Raw genomic sequence first — 20,335 nt, forward strand, 5'->3', positions numbered from 1 at the left:
TCCAACCCCTGGCTCCACACAGCACCACTTAAAGTCCAAACCCTATGTCTGAGAGCATTGTCCCAACACACCGTGAATTCCAGCAGCTCAGGGCCACGCCCACTGCCCTCTCAGGCAGAGCATTTCCCTAACCCACACTTGCCCCTCTCCTGACACAACTCCATGTTCCCTTGGCAGTGTCACAGAGAGCAGAAAAACAAGAGATTGAGATTAGTCTCATATTTGAATATTAGGTCTACGATCTGTTTTCTCATATACAGATTTTCTGGTGTGACCAAGTACTCATTAGCTCATGCTAGACTGTGTCTATGAAAGACAAGAATTTAATTTTGATTCTTTTTTATATGTAACATTTTATTCATGTGCACAGTACCTATTGTCTGTTTTTGAATTGGATTGAACTGAGGGTCTAGCAAAATACTGTTAATTAAGCTGACTGTAAAATTACTAATGCATCGTTTCTCTCTTCTACAGTATGCTGTCTGGCTGATCCTTTGGGTTTCATGGAACGTGTTTGTTATCTGCTTCTATTTGGAGGCTGGAGACCTTTCAAAGGTAATTTACTATCAGATACATTTAAACTATGGGTACTGTGTTAGCATCAGTTAACTTCAGTTCAAAGGTTGTCTCTTCTGTATTAATCACTGGAATAGTATGATAGAAATTTAGAGTATTCTGGATATGTTTAAAACCTCAGTCCTAGACATCTTCTGATGCCCACCACAACAATGGCTTGTGACTTTTAAAGGAAAAATACCTCACTTGTTTTCCTTCCTTGTTTGAAATACGATTTGCAACATAAATTTCATCTGGATGAGAAATGCAAATTAGTGATTTCACAAATACAAAAGATTATTATCTCAGTAGTAAACAATTTTTTTTATTACTTTTATTTCTTACTGTTCAGCTTGCTTTTACTTAGCTGGATTCCTTCCAGGGGTCTTGTACCACAGCATAATAATTATAAAAGAAAGTATCATCTCTCATTAAAATATAAACTGAAGTGCTAGAATAGATTGTTATTTGGCTCTAGCAATGTTTTTGTAACCTTGTACTCCTCATACAAATATTATGACTGAGGGCTTCAGTACAGTAAAAAAAAAAAAAAAAAAAAAAAAAAAATCCTACAGGAAAAACGTATATATTTTTAAAAAGAATGATGTATTTTATACAGTTTTATTGATACTGTAAGTATGATTACTGTAAGTAACATGTAAAGTGGTAATTGTTCATGCACTCAAACCAGGATTTCAAACCAAAACCTTCTCTTTCTAAAGTGAACCCAGAGGACTGGCAAATGGTGGGATAAAAGATTAGCAATGGTAATAAGCTTTGACTTAGCCTAAATATTGCAGCCTGTGCTGAGTTATATTCACAGTGGTGTGAACTGACCAGCAAGGAGAATTCTACTTGTGAAAGAAACTACATTCATCTCTCAACTCACATATTTAATTGCCTTTTCTGAGTAAAGAGAATTTAGACTAACTGTAAGTTACAGGTATAATTCTCTGATCCTTTGTGAGTTACCGATGTCTTATGGTGCAGTTAACACTTTTATAGGAAGAATGAATGAGGTAAAGATACTTCCATACTTATATGTTGTCCCAAATTGTAGAAAATGGTGGAAACTGGGATTGTTTAGACTTGCGTTGTCAAAAGAAAATCGTTTCCTGAGGCTATAAAATAATTTTCTGCAGGTAAACCAATGTTACACTTTTCCTTCAGATAAGAGCAGCTTCATTAAGATCTTGGCAAACATGTAGTAAATACAAGACTTTGCCTATAGTGTCTTCTATTGTCTCAGAATGTTTTCTTTATTGCTAAGTGAACTGATGTTTGTAACAAACCCAGCACCTGTTGTACCACTCCACTCATCCCATCTTCTCCACCTGCTCATTTCAACCACCTGCATTGTTTAATGTTGGGATGCTCATAATGTCTTGGGAAGTGAAAGGAGGTGGGAAAGAAAGTAGAAACTAAAAACACCTGTTTTTACTGACGGTATTTAAATTAGAATAAAATTAGCTTAAGAACACTGGTAATTGCTGCTTGGAACAAAATCAGACCAGACAACAATGCCTACACCTGGAACTGTTTGTTTCTGAAGACTTGAACTGTGTGATCTGGTCTTTCTCAAGCAACCATGTACTTGAGGTATATATTTGGCTGCAGTTAAACTGTTTCTTTGGTCTATAGAGGCATTATTTAGTTGGATGTGATCTGCCTGAGAATATCCAGTCAAGTACATTTCTCTACTTCTGGTTTTCAGGCCAGTAGCATTACTAACGAGAGGAAGAAAAGCAAAAGTAAACTGAAAACAGATTTTGGAAATGGTTATAGATTGACTCATTGCCTACAGAAGTCCTAATTCACATGTGAAACAACTTTCTCTTCTCCTTTCCAGCTGTGTGTGGTACACCAAAATGTCTCCAAATAATCAAATATCTTGCAAGATTTAGGGCTTAGAAATATGTGTACAATAGAAAGACACCCAACTATTTGGACAGACAAAACTTATCCTCATATTCTAGATCTTTAAAAGGCTCAAACTGCTTAGTATAAGTAGACATCTAATGAAACGGAACATTTTTATCTTTGTTTCTCAGTTATGTTCACAGGTCTTGCACTGAATCTCCTTTATTGTTTATATTCTCATCAGGGAGTAACTGCAGCTTAAAATCTGTAATGGTACTCCCATGTATTTTTTTTTATGTTTGAAATGGCACATAGAACCTTAAAAAAAGCTCTAGGTCTGAAATGGTTCTAAATAGAGAATAAAAAATAACCTTTAAATAAGTACCAGAGGGATGCCTCTGAGGCTGTAAACCATAAGAGAGGAGCCTGCACAGCATGGTTTTAGGAATTGATAGGTTAAAATTACAGCCTAATAATAGTTCAACTGGGTATAGTTTATTTTTATATGTATAATTTATAGCTTTCTGCCAAGGAACAGAAAAGCTTCCTTTTCCGAAAGTTTTGAGAACAGCTTTTCTTCTATGTGTATGTATACAAATCTTTCCGCTTTATCTATGGATACAATGGGAAAATCTTATTTAAATTGTTAACATACCTTATTAAAATACACTTTTTAAACAAGTTATGCAGACAGGAGGTCATGACATTTTTACGACTTTTCCTTATTACAATGTAATGGGCCTGTAAGGACTCAGAAATTTTTAGAACTGTAAGATAGTACTGTCTGAAGAGGCTGAGAAGGCTCAAGACTCATTAGTGAATAGCCATACAAGTCTGTTTACATGCTACCATTACAGCCATACGTATGCTGTGGAAAATGATGTCGCACTCTAAGTATTTTCCAACTTTCAGGCGTAGTTAATGCTTTTGCTAATGCTCTTTCACAGCAAGCTGAAATATTTATGTCTGAGAAGATTTCTAACAAAGAAAATGCAATCAGTTTTTCTTAACCTTATTATATGGATCTGTGTGTGAATAGCTAGAGAGCCGACTTCTGAGACTTACTTTTCAGTGTCACACTTCAATAATATATAATTAGTCTGTGTTACTATGATTTTTGGTGAGTGCCGTTCTCAGTATAAGTAAGACTTCAAGCTTTCAGGATCTCTAAGTAGTCGTATTTAGTTTGGCCAGTGGCTAAGTCAGTGTATCGTATGAAAAGCATAACCTTTCATCTTAAACGAAACAAATCTGAAGTACACTAGTGAAATGAAAAAAAAAAGAAAAATAATAGAAGGCATATATGAGAAACTGTGGTGATTCAATGACTTGTTTAAATATACCAGGAAAGAAAACAAGGAACTAGATTCAGCTGTCTTGGAAGAAAAAGAAAAAAGAATCTAAAAAGTTAACAGTCTGCCCAGCACTTTTGACCTTCTTCAGGCAGAAGTCTCATTTGCATCTGTGTGACTAAGCTACAATGTCTGAATAAAGACCCTCAATAGAGAGTTCTGCAAATGGTCATGTAATGAAGAAAGAGCACCATTTGCTTCAAGGCTTTTAAAAGCTTCTACTAATGATGCCTGTGGATCCCACAAGCAGCAAAGAAGCAGAATAAGATCTACTGAACTCCTATTCTTAGTTTATTGGCCTTCTTTTCTGTGAAAAATGCATGGCTAAAATTGTAAGTGAGGATAGGTAGACGTGCTGCTGCCTGTTACTGGGAGACAAGACAGACTCATGGTGCTGGATAAGGGGAATCAATTAGGATTGGGGTCCAGAGCAGCCCTTATGCACATGCTCTCATCCCAACCCTTAGGGATCTTCTTGTGTGTGACCCCACCTGCGTGACCAGATGCTGGAGCTCTCCTCTCACTGTAGTGTCCTTGGTTCCATGTGAATGTGACCAAGAACAGTTTGTGTGTGCTTTCACAGTTGCAGTTGACGTAGTTTCTGTTTGGGTTTCTTGACACATCCCTTAATTTTTCCGATTAATATTGAAAGATTGCATTTAATATATTAAAACATAAGGTTATAAGTTTTTATGTTTTCTAACAGAAAAGTTAAGTGTCTGAATGTCAAATGCTATAGCATGAAGAAATGCCAGAATTAAGGTTGCTTGCATAATCATAGTTTAGCTCTCTCTGTGCATTCATTTTTTTATATAGCTCTTAATTATGAGGTCATAATACTTTTCTTAATCTCTGTACAGCTTGGCCTATTTTAAAGATGAACTGGGTTTGGGAATTTAATGATGTTGCCATACAGCATCACACTCCATGGATTGCAGTAGTTAGGAAAAGCTAAATAAAGAGGCAGGAAATAAATATATTGTGCTTTTCTTACTGTGTACAGCCATTACATATTTTTTTTCTTCTCAGAAGTCAGTATGTAATTCATTTCTGTATTCCAAGAAAATAAATCCTGTTTTTTTCACCCTACTCTGAAGACATGTAGAATGTTATGAAAGCTTACATACAGAATCATGACACTTAGAAACCCTGAGCACATTGATAGTTATATTTACGTAGCTACCACGTTTACAGAAAGCCTGATTTTAGCACTTGTTCTACTGATCTTTAGATCTACTGATCTAAAATATTTATTTTAGATAAATACTAATTTGCATTCAACTGAAGTTACTTCCATTTCTGTCATTCCCTGAGTTGCACAGAGTTGACCAGGAGCATGAAGGAATAGGAAAGATTTAAAAAAAAAAAAAAAAAAAAAGGCAGAAAAACCCACCGCTTATTTCTTAATTTCACTTCTAAATATGATACAAAGTACTGAATGGATTGTAGGTATTAAAATGTAAACTAAATAAAAGTATGTATTTAGCTTGTTTTCTGCTAGAAGTTTTAAGAGAAATCAAATGTTTCTAATACATTTTCTCCTACCCACCCTAAATATGAGAGCTGCTCCTAAAGTAGTGTGTCATCTTTTGTTATGTTGGCCCGTGACATCAGAGGTGGGTGTTAGTTGGCAGTAGAGATTGAACCTTCCCACCAATATTCCACTACATTTTTCTGCTGTGTGAGAGATGGCAGAAGAGGGGCCATCTGACAAAATGGCATCTGACATGGAAGTACATATGAAGTAAAGGTATAGAATTGAATTCCTCCACATGGAACAAATTGCACCCACTGACTTTCATCGACTCTTGCTAAATGTTTATGGAGACCAAACAGTGGATGTGAGCACAGTGAGTGGGTGGTGCATTTAAGCAGTGGTTGACAGCAACAGTGGGTCAGATCCGCTGCAGATTTTTTGGAAAGTGGCGTGCAGGCTTTTGTTCGTTAGCTGTGCCTAAATGATGGTGACTTGAAAAATAGTGTTTTGTAGCTGAGAATTTTCTCTATCAAATGATGCTGTTGTGCTCTTTGTATCTGTTGTAATTTCCATGGAAATAAGCGCGAGGCTTTACTTTCAGAGGACCTAGGTAGGAGATAACTTACACCACAAATTTGCAGTCTAATTCGTGTTGTAAGAGACTACAAGTCAGTTGATCCAACCTCGTGCTCAGGACAGTACCAAATTCAAAGTTAGGTGAGGTTGTTCAGAGTTTTAGCAAGCCAAGTTTTAAAAAATTCTAAGTTGTAAAAATTCTACAACTTCTTTAGTTCTAAACTGTTTACATTGTAAAATATTTTCCCCTGATATGTAGCTGAAATTTTGTTTCTGCAGTCTGTGACATTGCCTCTTGTCCTTTCATTGTACCTCTGAGAAGATTTGTGCTCCTGCTCAATTTCCTCTCTTTTGCTTTCAACTGAAATGAAGTACTTCAGGTTTCTTTTTGACTGTTCTGTATATGAATTCTTATTTCGAGGCCTACAGATTGGTACACTTCATAAGGAAAGAAAAAATCTAATTATCATGTCATAAATAATCAGTTCACAATTTCACATGCTTTATTATGGGAGAAAATTGAAGGGTATTTTATGTATTTATACAAATATTAAAAAATATATATATCTACATATTAAAAAACCCCTAAGTAATAGCTTAAGGAAAATGCAGAAAGATAAGTTATCCTTATTATCTAGGAGAAGTAATACCAGAGGTTTCAATGCTTGTTGCAGTTTCAGCCAACAGAGAAATTGCAATAGTCCTACATTGCTAGTAGGGATAAATGGAGGGGAGAGGAAGTATGAGAGCCATATTTCCTTCCAGTAGTCCATTTGTCCCCACAAACTTTTCCAGCAAACTACACACCTGCTAGTATTTTTCTATTTCAGCATCTGAACTCTAGCAAGATCTCTTCCACCTATCTGTCTGACTTTCATATGCCACTGCTTAGATTGATACTCAGGAGCTCTGAAGTGCAGTTTATATCCATATGCAAATTAACTTCAATAATGCAAATTACTTCAGGATATGATTTGCATAGCTTGTCACTCATGCTCCTTAAAAACATGTTGGCTATGAGTGCTGAGCACTTTAAGCAGCTAGTGTACTGTGATTTTAAAGGGATAGTATGTAGCCTCGGTGAAGCTAATGAAAGAAACAAAAGAAATGGGTCATTCATCTTCAGTGTAAGTCAGCTGTAGCAAAGCAATGAACTTCGCAACAAGGTTGAACATGAACTACTTAGAAATTCATTTGATGTTACTTTATGTCGATTAGTATAATTGTTATACTACTTTGATTTCGCATTTACTAATTATTTTTGTAAGGCAGTGGTCGTTAACAGTTAAATGTCAATGTTGTACGTTCTCTACTAAAACAACCTGCGGGATGTTTAATTTTGAACATATTACCTTCCTTGGATGTTGTTTTAACAGATGTCCTGTTAAGATAACAGAGAAATTAAATTAGTTTTCAACTCAAAGCATCTGGTTAACTTTGTAGGTAAATGCCTTTGAGCGGTAAATCTGACCGGGGTTTTCAGATAAATAGCTATCAGAATGTTTTAAGTAAATGACTTTATTTTTTCACTTCTATTACTCAGGGCAGATTTGACATGCTTGATCATATATCTAACAGATGAAAATTGAAAATAGAGCTGGCAACCAGCCGTGTTAGGTTATTCTGAGGATAGTTTCATGGGTAGATACTATTAAGTATGCTTATGGTTTCAGATAATTTAGTTTTGCAGCAATTTTTAAACCTCAAGATCTTTGCCAGCTAGAAAGTAAGTGATCATAAAATTTAAAGTGCTTTACTACTGGAGAGATAACATTTTAACATAGATAAAAGTGAATTTTTATCTCTTTTATGGTGAAACAAATTGTGATTGAAAATTACTCAAAGTATACAAAAAATATTAAGAATGTCCAGATTTTTCTTATTGTGCAATGTTTATATTTTAAAATTTGAGAATGTGTCTTTTGTTGAGTTCATGAAAAATCATACATATGCCTGTTGATTTACATATACGGGATATGCATGTATATCTAATAGTTACTGCGTGGAATACAGGAACATATGAAATTGAGTGCAATGAATGATAAAATGATGATTCTATATGGTAATTTACAAATGTGTGCACATAGATACAAGTATCTCTATATGTTCCAGTTATGTGGAGTTTCTAGTCTATCTCTTGAGATAATGCCATGCAGATTGCTACAAATCTTTGAAATGATACCGTGAGAACATTGCAGAAAGAAAAAAAGAACAACCGCATGTATTTATGAGATTACTTTTTAATATTTATTAATTATAATGCAGTACCATCTAGTGGCCCCAGTTTGATGGCAGGATGACATTATGCTATGAGTGTCATATAATGCATGTAATATAAATAGGACCTATCCTGCTTATGACCAAGTGGCATTTTCTAATCTCCTTCACTTTTCTCTTCTTCATTCTCACTTATCCTTCTTTATTTTCACTTTTGAATGCTGTAGAGCACTATTGATAGCATTTCACCAACCATGGTGAAATGGTTATAGGTGAAAATCTCTTAATTTTACATAAAATGAGGAAAAAAACCCACAAGAATTCATTTCCTGAATCACATTTACCTGAATGCACATGTGCCATAACAGCTCTTCTGGGGAGCTGTCTGTGCTTCATATAGACTGGACCTTCCCCATGGATTAGGTGGGCTACAGAAGTAGCTGAGAACAATTGCTGAGGAGTTATTTAGTGGAAACTTAGGGACTCTGCCAGAGCTTATTTGTCTCTTTTGAAAGTATGAAAACATGGAAATATGTTCTGTTCTTTAAAGCTATTACATTTCACTGTCTCATGGTATTTTCTTTCTTTCATTAATTATTCTTCTTGAGTAATATACAATGCATTAAAATAGTCCTTAACTATTTGTTGTTCTAAATGTAGCAATGGATAGAATATGCTTTCTCTACATCTTTAGTCACTCTGGGTATAAATAAGAAAATGTCCTTCCAACTATATTGGATAAGCTTAACCTTGTGAACCTGGACCTACCAGAATCTTCAAGGACACTCTAAGCTGACACTCTGGGAAGTTTTGCATCACTTGAATTTCAGAAGGAAATCATCCTAAACCTTCTGTTACTGACAGTTACTTAAATTTATTCCACTGGTAATCCAGTAGGAAATAAAAATTCTGTATTGCCTTCAGCATCTTTTCACATATGAATAAGCATCTACTGAACCTAGGAAAACAACATGAGCTGTAAAACACTCTCCTTTTTTGATTCTGTGTAATATTGAGCCCATCCCACAGAATAGTGTGTGTGCAGCCAAGCAGTACAGGGTCATTTTGAGCACACTCCATCCTCACTGTAAGTGGTGCTAGGCAGTGAGTTCAGAGACCAGAAGACCATATGCTGAAAAAGGCTGCAGTGGCTGGCCATCTCATAGTGGTTCATAATCCGATAATGTTCCTCAATTGTTGTTCCCTTCTATTGAAAGTCCCCACTTCCACAGCCCTGCCAGAGTACTCAAGCACTTGAACATCTGTGTTCTATCTCTGGGCAAAAACATGCAGGTGTTTTGTGGGACATGACAGTGTCTTAAGCTACACCTAGAAGCCATTTAAGATTTGTTTACCCATAGGCACTCAACTTTCCGCTGAAGATAGTAGCTCCTATAGAAGACACTAATAAAAGATCAAGAAGCAACAATACATTTAAGCTGTCTCAGATATTTCCTAGTAAATGTCTGCAATGCCTTAGTCATAGAATCATGTTGTTTATTCTGTACCTCAAGAGAATCGACTCTCATTTGTTAAATCTCCTAAAACATTTAAACACATCATTAAAAAGATATTTCCAGCAACGTAGTGCAATGTAACTAATTGAGATACAATAGAAATTCTTTTTTCTCCTGCAGAATTTGCAGCACCAAAACTTTGTAGTTCATCTTGGATATTAGCAACCTCTCCCTGTTATTTTTGTTTATTGTTCCAATGAAATAAGTGTTTCCAAAGCTGCTATTGAAAGACAGTGATCTGCGATATATGGATAAATGAATTAGCTAAAGTTATCTTAGATAACTCTGTAGGATTTGATGATGAATTTTTATTAATTGCCAGTAATAAATTAGAAAAATTATTTTCTGGCAAAACATCATTGACTTCAGTGTTTTCACATGGCAGCTGACAGCATGCTCCCAGCTTGTTTTGTTGATTCCATATGCACAGAATGAAAGGGTAGCTATGAAAAATATTTGTTTTCCTTTCCTTATAATCCACAAAACTGGATGATTACCTTTGTGAATTTATCCTTGAAGCCTGAGTTCACTCTAGTGCTGACATTTTCAACACTTGTTTCTCTTTCAACAACATTAATTTTAAGGTGCATCTTATCTATTCAAGAATAAACTGCTGTACTCTGGCATTATATCCCACTTATCAGACTACCACAAAAGCCTATTTGGATAGGAATTGGATTCTGCATTTTGAGGGTAGGATTTGATTGATTAAGTAACCTCATGAATTGAACAAAAGTGTGGTTTATTGTGGGTTTCTTTAAAAAGTCTATTCTTCAGCAGGCCACAAGGTAACTCAGGCTATTTTTCTTCCACTCTACGATAGCTAGCTAATTCAGCGATAATGAGGTGATCAGTAACGTGCTGTGGCTGAATATCTCACCGGTATCTTTAAACTGCCAATGAACCCTTTTATAGAAAAACTGCTGTTTGCAACATACAGAGAGGGCGATGATCAGAATGCTCACCTACACTAAGAACTAGACAAAAGAATGGATTCTCCTCTACAGATAATTGAGATGTACCTTACAACTTAGATGAAAAAGGAAGTTGCATTTCTCAGGCTTTCACCCCATCTTTAAAATAAAGAGCACTCCCTGTCTATTTAAGGGTTCCATACTTGTTTTATAATCAAATGCAAAATAGCTCTCTTTGCCTCCCCTCTCTTTTTCCCTCTTTGCTATTGTATATTTTTTGCTTTTCTCATTTATATTTTTCACTTTCCTTCTTTTCTCTTTTGGCTTGTTAAAGCTGAATGCTTTTTTTTTTTTTTTTTTTTTTTTTTTAAACCTCGGCATTGCTTGCCACTGGCCCATTTCTCTAGAGTTGTTCTTGCATACAAATGTATTCTAGCTGTTTGAGGCTAAAATTACAGGTTTTATTTTGCTTTGGAAATAAGGGAAATTCTGTATTAGAATGCAATTTCAATTAGGTATTTATTTTTAAGTGCCACTTACAGAATATACCAAATGTTGTAATGCTGAATTTCACTACCCTTTGTAACCACTTGCACCTTATTCATGTTGTCTTTCCACTTGTTCCCACAGATATACTTGGGTTTTAAGAACAAGACACCTGTCTTGCATCAGCAATGATAGGAATTCCTTTGCGTTAGGTGAAATGAAGTAGTTGGAACGTTTTTGTTAAAGATTGGACTTGTGTGCATTTTTAAGCTTTTTTTTATTAATAGGATATTCAAAATCACGTTTGTGTAGGTGCGTTTGTTCTTTCATCTGTTGTGCAAAACAATACATTATCATAGAATCATAGAATGGTTTGGGTTGGATGGGAACCTTAAGATCATCTAGTTCCAATCACCCCACCCCCCACACTATAGACAGGGACACCACTCTCTAGACCATGTTGCTCAAAGCCCCGTTCAGCCTGGCCTTGAATGCTTCCAGGGAAAGGGCATCCACAGTCTCTCAGGGCAACCTGTTATGACATTGTATGATATCATAACAAAATATTGCAGATAAAATCTAGATAAAAACTGCTTTTAAACTATATATGTAACTATTTTCCTAAGAATAATGTAAAAATTTGTACCTTAGGTTACACAAAAGTTTTCCATGAACATTATCCTTTACTTATCTGTAGTTCATACCAGATGTGCAAATGGCTGTTGAAGGCACACTGATATGGGTAATAATGAAATAAATTCCTCCACTGGAAAAACTCATTCCTAAGCCTAGGGAGAAGACCACTCACTTCTATTGCTTAAAAAAAAAAAAAAAACATGCACACACATGTATACTTATAAACATGATCACACTTTTCCTTTCATTTAGCAGTGCCTTTCTGTATCTAGTTCTTTTTCTTTTGTACTATTTTTTTTATTTCTTTATCATCTTCTGAGCATAAATTCTATGGGAAAAATGATACCCACAACAGCAAAAAAAACCAACAAAAAACAAGTGCTGCTCATGGCACTGTAGCCTTTGTTTACATTGTGCAAACATACCCTAACTTCTTTTAGTTATCCTGTCTTGAGTAGTTCCTATTCTACTTGCCAAAAATTATCTCTGCCTTAGTGAATGGTGTAAAGTATTTCCATCAAATAAGTATTTTCAACTCAGTACAAGCATGTATATAATAGCATATTTTTTGTAGAATTGGGAAGCTTTTGAGTTTCTGACTATTTATTTTGCATGGTTGGCAAACAATCAGATTTCTAGATGTTTCCTAAAACTATGACTTCAGTTTGCACTGTTTGCCTTCCTGAAAACTATGGTTTTAATTTTTAATAAAGGAAGAAGTTATAAGCTCAGACAGCTGTTTGGAAGAAGAGGTTACAGAAGTGCTTAGTAACAACAGACTATGATACTATATAATTAGTTTTTTTTCTCTTCATTAGCATATACAACCTGCTACAGGAATGAGAATATAATGATAATTGCTAGACTCTTGGGTTTTCACACTTGGAGATAGTGTAAAGTACAAATCTGAAGTAATTGGGATTCTTAAAGAAATGTCTCTCTCTACATAGTGATACTAGGAGCTCGTAACAGACTATGGAGACTTAATTTTGATGTTATATTTCCGGCAAGGCGTCTTCAGGAGATAATGGTACTTATCTTGATTCAGGGCTTCAAGTGAAAATGAGTGTAGCAATCTCTAACTTATCATTAGGGAATGTTTGTCTGTATCACAGTATGTAGCATTAATGATTCTGTAGAGCAGTATTACCTCCATATGAAAAGTCACTGAAAACTGAACTTTACTGAAAGAATTTTCATGGAAAATTTGTCTGGTTCATGTACCCATTCTGTTCATCGTTAAGCAGTTCTATTTTTTATTTTTCTATCGTTCCATTTTTTAAAAGCATACAAATGTGTCTGGTAAAAGAGCATATAAAAAGTAAAATAATTGTGTAAGATGAACCTCCCTTGTTTTGTTTTATAAAGAAACAGATATGCAAAATTGCTTAGAATCAAACACGATCTCTTTCCTATCTCATACAAGGTAATGCAAAATATTACAAATATAAGTTGCAATTTACATATAATTGCAATTTACATATAACTTGAGTCTAAGATAATTCACACACTGAAAATGAAGTTCTCCTCAAATAATATTTGATAATTTTGTATTTATTTAAGATCACAAAACTGTAGAAAGTGAGATTGGCAGTAATCTGGTTAACTCTCCTTCTTAATGAGGAAGCCACTTGCCTAGGCCCATGTCCAAGTGGATTTTAAAAGTTGGTAAGGACAAAACTCCACAGCCTTTCTGGGAAATCTGTGCCTGTGCTCTGTCACCACACTGCAAAGCAGCTCCTGGTGCTTACATGGAATCTCTTGTTTTCCACTTTGTGCCTATTATCCTTTGTGCTGGCAGTGGCGTGCTGAAGAGAACCTGGCTCTGTTTTAATTGCATCCTCCATTTGGGTATTTATATATATCAATTAAACCACAAACATTCTCTTCTCCAGACTGAATAGCCCCAGCTCTCTTGGCCTTTCCTTGTATGAAAGGTACCCCAGTTCCTTCATCACCTTTGTGGCCCAACACTGGGCTCTTTCCAGTATAGCCAAGTCTCTGTGTTACCAGTGACCTCAGAATTGGATGCAGCACTGCTTGTGCAGCTTCACTAGTGCTGACACCACTCACCAATGGCTGCACTTCTTCTAGTACAGCCAGTAGTATTGTTAGCTTTCTTAGCAACAGGGGCACATCGCTGACTCATGTTCAACTTGGTATCCACCAGGACACCCAGATCTATTTAATCAAATGTGGTTTTTATTTGAGTGCCTATGGCATGTCCTGGTGCCTAGGATTGTTTTTCCACAGACGCAGGACTTTATACTTTTCCTAGTTGGACTTCATAATCTTGTCAGACTATTTCTTCAGCCTGTCCTGGTCCCTCTGGATAGCATGACCATTGTTCATATCAACCTCTCCCCTCCCCTTTAATTTTTTTTAAATTATTATTATTTTTCATCATCACTGAAGGCACACACTACCCCACATTCCACTTCATTGGTGAAAATGTTGAAGAGCAGACCAACTGTTAACATCTGGTGTACAGCACTGCTTGCTGGCCCCTAACTAGACTTTACACTAATGTTCATTACCTTCTGGGCCCAAACATTCAGCCAGTTTTCATCCACATCGCTGTCTACTTATCCAATCCATATTTCAAAAATTTTTCTATGAGGATCTTGTTGGTTATTGTGTCAAAAGCCTTCCTGAATTCCAGGAAGACAATATGTTCCCCCCTCATTCATCAGACCTGTGATTTCATTGTAGGTGTTTATCAGATTAGTTAAGGGTGACATCCCCTTGGTGAATCCATACTAATGATTGTCTTGCCCTTCACGTGTCAGGTAATGGTTTCCAGGATTGGTTGTACCATCATATTCCCCGGGTTCATGGTAAGGTTGACCAGGCTGTAATTCTCCCTCTACTCCTTGTTGCCCTTCTTGAAGACTGATGTTTGCTTTCCTTTAGTGTTCAAACACTTCTCTCAGTTGCCACAATCAATTAAAATTATCAAGAGTGGCCCTGTAATGACATCTGCCAGCTCCTTCAGCAATTGTGGGTGCATTCCATCAGAGCCCATAGACTTCAGTATTTTGCTTAGGTATTCCCAGTCCTTAACCTCTTCCACCATCTTCTTTGTTCCAGCTCTTCCTTCCAGTCTCTGGAACCATTTGTGTTACAGGCGTGTAAACACAGGTTCAGGGAAACAAGCAAGCCACTGCAGATTCCAAGGCTGATGATGTGACTCCTGCTCCTTCTCAGAAGAACATGGCACAATGTTCTGCTATCCTCCCATGCCTATGTGACATGCCTTTTTTCACATAATTTCTCTTTTTTTTTTTTTCTTTTACACTTCTCATGTTTTCCTAAAAAACATGATGACTGATGACAGACTAAAACACTCTGTAGATACTTCCCTGCTTAGACTACTGATGCAGCACAGTACTAGATAGACAATGTTGAATTGTAAGAGTCCAACCATAAGTGACTATTGCCCATTGAATTCATACCACTTAATCACAATAGGATGCCTTTCTTTTAACACTTAGCAACAAATGTACATAAAAATCTGATCCTATGGAGACAAAACTGCATTTAAACTGGTTATTAGTGTGTTAAGTTTCTAAATCATTTTTGAAAATGGCATTTACATTCTAGCAACAAAAATTCCTTATTATTTTTTTTTTTAATCCTGAATTTATTCATTTTCAACAGATTTGTTTTCAAGAGGAGGAAAAAGAATGACAGTGGCAGAGTTTTCATTTATAAACATACTGAAAAACTATATTTTCAGTTGGAGGTCACATAGTCTATTTGATTCTCTTCCTTCATTGATTATCATTATGTTTCAGAGTAAGGCAGTGATGCTGCTCATGAAATAAATTGAAAACCTTCCTACCATGTCCACGAAACAATGGGTGTCAATTTTGAAAATCTTATACAAAAAGTCATACCAACATGCAAATGAATAATAAGCATTTAGATTTTCAGCTCAGAGCATTGAATAGACACTTTAAAAGACAAATGAAGTAAGTGCAAGCTTCAAAGCAAAGAGCAGTGTCAAGAATGTATGCCTCTATATTGATTAGTACTACAGAAAACACTCATAATAAGAAAAATAAAAAGACTGCATTAAAAATTCAAAGCATAAGATCTGATCTGAAGATTTCCAGTAGTGAGCATGGGTTATATATTCAGCCTTCTTACAAATTTGGGGGTATATTTTTATTAATGATTTTTTCCTTTATGCAGTACTTCTTTGTTATGGGCTTCATAGCACATATTAGATAAGGTATAAAGCAAAAGAGAAAAGGAAAACTCTTGAATTTGTAAGTACTTTATGTTTTAGAATTATATGCTAAACTGTAGAAACATAAAACTCATGTATTTTATACATAGAAAGTCAGGCAGTACTATGTTATGTTTTTTTAAAAAAAATATATGAAAAAGAAAAAAAATCTATATTCATATATTGTTGATGCATTTAGAACATACTCATGAGTCTAGAATGTTCTTTCTCTTTTTCTCTTCTGCTTAGATGGTGCTCAGTTACTTATAGCAGAATTATACAAGAGCTTTCCAGCTTTTTAGCAATATTTCTTCAGAAATAATATTTCTTGTGCGTAGAGAGAAACAATATTTAATCCATCCTTAACGCTTAGCTAAATGTTACTTTAAAATATCATAAAATAGGTGCTGTATTATAGCATCTATATCAAGTAGCTTATTTATGCATGTATTTTCTCTGATATTTAACCAAAATGATTTTCCTGATTTTCTTTCACTTTTCCCAAACACTTATGACAAACATTATCCCACCTATGCACTGACTTTTATCATACTGACTCTTCATTTTTGCTCCTTTTTAGCTTAATCAGGCACATTTCTATATGCTTCCTTACTGCTCTTATTTTCTGCCACCTATGGTTGTTCTCAAGGTTCTTCCCAGGTTTTTAATAATCAAAAGAAAGGTTTTTTACTGTAGGTTTTTTTACTATTCAAAAGAAATTCTAGTTGAGACCTCAGCAGCAACAAGTAAAACAGACCAATACAACTTTGAGTATTTTACTTATAAAGCTGACACTAAAATTTTATTCATTTTGAATTAGGCTTCCTGGGTTTTACCTAGCTCTACTGAGCTGATTTTTATTTTTGACACACTCTGTAAACTTCTTGCCATTCTTTTTGCCACATTTTGCTACCTTGCCAAATGTTACTTGCTTTCAATTTTTGATTGCTCCTGAGTAGATAGTATGTTGCTCCTTATTTAATTCTCCTCCTTCTTCTTGGTTCTTCTCTTCATTTTGTTAAGAACTTTTGGATTCCAGTCCTGACCTCTGCAGAGTTTGCTTTTCTTTTTCTCCATGGTATAAACCATGGCATAAATCATGGAGAAAAATCACCCAAATTGTTGAAAATGAGTTGGATGTGCAGTGGATATCCCCCTTTGATTTCAAACTGCTTAACAGCTGAACACTGATAAAAATTTTTTAAGAACAGGTTTTAAAACTGCTGTACATTTGTTTCATGGTGGTTTACATCCACTGTATACTATTTTAGATTGCATATACATGATTTTAACACATGGCCAAGTGGTAAAACCCAGAATAAAGTCAAGTACATCCTACCTACTAATCTGCTTGCACAAAACCACCACAGCCAACTCATCCGTCACATATGAAGGAGGAAATTTGTCTTATTATGAACTGGTAAGCTCATATAATGTCAGTTTCTTGTTATTTCAAAAGAGCACAGGGATTGATAATTCGTAATATTGTCACAGAACCTCAGGAATGAAGACAGAGTCGCTAGTCTAAAACAAACAAAAACATCTAGCTGTCTTTCTGATTTCTGTGGTTGTTCTTTCAGCTTTTTAATTAATTCATTTAAGAAGGGGGAGAAATTTCAGGCAAAGTTGTGTACTGACTGAAGTCAATGCATGGGGCTTTTTATTCCATTGACTAAATGAGGCCAGAAGCTGACACATTTTTCAAGGGTTTCTCAAAGTGTCAAGTCTTATCCCTAAAAGCGCAATGATGTCTTCAAAATTCTGCACATCAAAAACAATTGCATAATAGCAGATTTCAGTTCATTGATATGGTAATCATGTTATGTAGTGTGTACCCTGCAAGCATTCGATGTCTAAACCATTAGTGGAAGGCATGCATAGATAATTTCCATCCTCCGTTTAACATCGAAAACATTGTTAAATTAATTTTAGGGGGAAAATAAAAAAGGCATACTGGTATTTATTATCACAAAACACAGATAAACATGTGAGTAATGGTATGAGTTCTATTTTGCTTTTTGGCTTTCATAATTCAATGATCTTGGAATATAAAAGATGTGCAAATGTTAGGGGATCTGAATCTGTACATGAAAAAGAAAACATTTATTAATCTATTAAATATCATCTACTCACTGAATAAGCCATCTATTTATCTGCAGAAGAGGAGCAGGATATGGTAGTACAAATCACTGGATTTAATATTGGGAAATTTTAGTCTATTTTTCAGCTCTGACCCAGATTAATTGTAAATTGAAGCTTCTGTCTCAACTTTAGCTCTCAGCTCTTGCCGCTGTTAAACAAAGATGATTGTAGCCGCTTGCATGAGGTTCAGCTCAGGATATCTCAAGGACCTGCAGTGTGGCTTGAGACATCTTATTCTGGTGATTCACCACATCTAGACATGTTTGCATTGGTGGATTGAAGCCTAGTTCATATAAATGAGCCCCATTAGGTTTTCTCAAGTGCGAATTGCTCATTGAGTCCGTGAAAATATATCCAATTGCTAAAAAGACACGTAGTTAAAACATTTCTTCTGATAACTTCCGTTGACTACTACAGTTATTACTCGTGTTCAAATGGTTTGTACAATTTTTCTGGGAGAGATAAAATCTCTCTTCTAGGGTATACTCACACTGAAAAATCTTCACCACCAAATGACTAACAGTCCTTTTGGTCCAAATATATGTTTATTTTTATTGATTAAATGAGTATAATTGAATTAGATGAGTCTATTTATTTGGTATATTGAATTTGCCAAATTTTTGTCCTGAAAAATCACTGATAAAAAAATTAAGCTTTTTCAAGGTTGTACCAGTTTATACACCTGTACTTTAAAAAATGATGTTTTCTTAGTCATAAATACCACATCCATTTAAAAATTTTGCTGGGAAATGTGTGGCAGAACTTTTGTAATGATTTCTTTCTTCAGAGCTTTGGGTAAATAAATATGAAGAATGGATCCAAAGAACAGATCAGCAATTTAAGCTGTTCTATATTAACTTAGGACAATTGTAATTGTTTTAATGAATCATAGAATGGTTTAGGTTGGAATAATACTTACTGTCTTTCAAAAATATATTTCTATCCAGATTCTCACTTCCACACTTAGAGCAGATGTTTTACCTCCTTGTTTATATACTGGCATACTGGTTAATGGTTTAGATTTATGAAAGAAAAGAGGTGTGTTTCCCAAACTTATGTTAATACTTCTGGATATATTTAATTTCACTTTTCATAGAATTGTAGAAGTGTAATAATTGAATGTAAAATATCATAGAATGGCTTAGGTTGGAAGGGACCTTAAAGATTAATTGTCTGGCTGTAGGCAGGGTTGCCACGTACCGTATAAGGTTCCTTGGGGCCCCATTTAGCCTGGTCTTGAATACCTCTGGAGATGGAGCACACATAAGTGAGATATTACTGAATCATAAATAAGCTTATATGGAACAAAAAATATAAAACAGGAAGATAATCTGTCCTCTGTAAGTGAAGATTTGGTTTGAGGCCACCCATAGAATATCAAGCTACAAAAGCTCACAGGATCTGACAAGATTGATTCATAGATTCTGAGGAAACTGGTGGATAAAGTTGTCAAGCTGCTATCCATTGTATTTGAAAGGTCATGGCAGTCTGGTGAAGTTCCCATTGAAGAGAAATGAGGAAACAACTTCAATTTTCTAGAAGGGGGAAAGAAAGAGATCCAGAGACCTACAGGCCAGTTGGTCTCACTTCTGTACCTGGCAAGATCGTGCATCAGATCCTCCTGAAGGCCGTACTAAAGCACCTGGAAAATAAATTGGTTATTGGTGGTAACCACCATGGCTTCACCAAGGGCAAATCCTGCTTGCAAACTTGGTGGTCTTTCATGATGGAGTTACAGAGTCAGTGCATAAAGGAAGAGCAACTGACGTCATCTATTTGGACCTGGATGGTTGCACTCAAAGAGTTGTGGTCAATGACTCAATGTCCGAATGGAGACTGGTGGTGAGTGATGTTCCTTGGAGATCAGTTCTGGGCTCTGTGCTATCTAAAATCTTTGTAGATAATGGATAGTAGAATTGAGTGCATCCTCAGCAAGTTTGCCAATGACACCAAGCTGAGTGGTGCAGTTGACTCACTAGAGGGAAGGGATGCCATCCAAAGGGACCTGGACTGGCTTGAGAGGTGGGCCCATGACAATCTCATGAAGTTCAACAACGCCAGACAGACCTGGGCAGAAAATAGCTTGAGAGCAGCCCTGAGGAGAAGGATTAGAAAGTGTCAATTGATGACAGACTCAACACAAGCCAGCAATCCGTGCTTGCAGCCCAGAAGGCCAACCATATCCTGGGTTGCGTCTAGAGAAGCATGGCCAATCAGGTCAATGGAAGGCATTCTGCCCCTCTACTCTGCTCTTGTGAGACTCCACCTGGAGTACTGCATCTAGTTCTGGGACCCCCAATACTAGAAGATTATCAAACTGTTGAAGCAGACCAGAGGCCTGGAGTACTTCTGCTGGAGAGACAGCCTGA

General features: G+C 35.9%; 1 protein-coding gene across 2 annotated transcripts in view; it reads left to right on the top strand.

Moving 5' to 3' along the window:
• The window catches only part of NKAIN2 (sodium/potassium transporting ATPase interacting 2), a 508,789-nt gene that overhangs the window by 270,605 nt on the left and 217,849 nt on the right, over nucleotides 1-20,335 (top strand). For both annotated transcript variants that reach the window (XM_048937096.1, XM_048937095.1), the window contains exon 3: nucleotides 475-555. In XM_048937096.1, the coding sequence (XP_048793053.1) occupies nucleotides 475-555 (81 nt within the window). The remainder of the gene's footprint in view (nucleotides 1-474; nucleotides 556-20,335) is intronic.

This window comes from Lagopus muta, chromosome 2 (assembly GCF_023343835.1).
Source record: "Lagopus muta isolate bLagMut1 chromosome 2, bLagMut1 primary, whole genome shotgun sequence".
Classification (NCBI taxonomy): Eukaryota; Metazoa; Chordata; class Aves; order Galliformes; family Phasianidae; genus Lagopus; species Lagopus muta.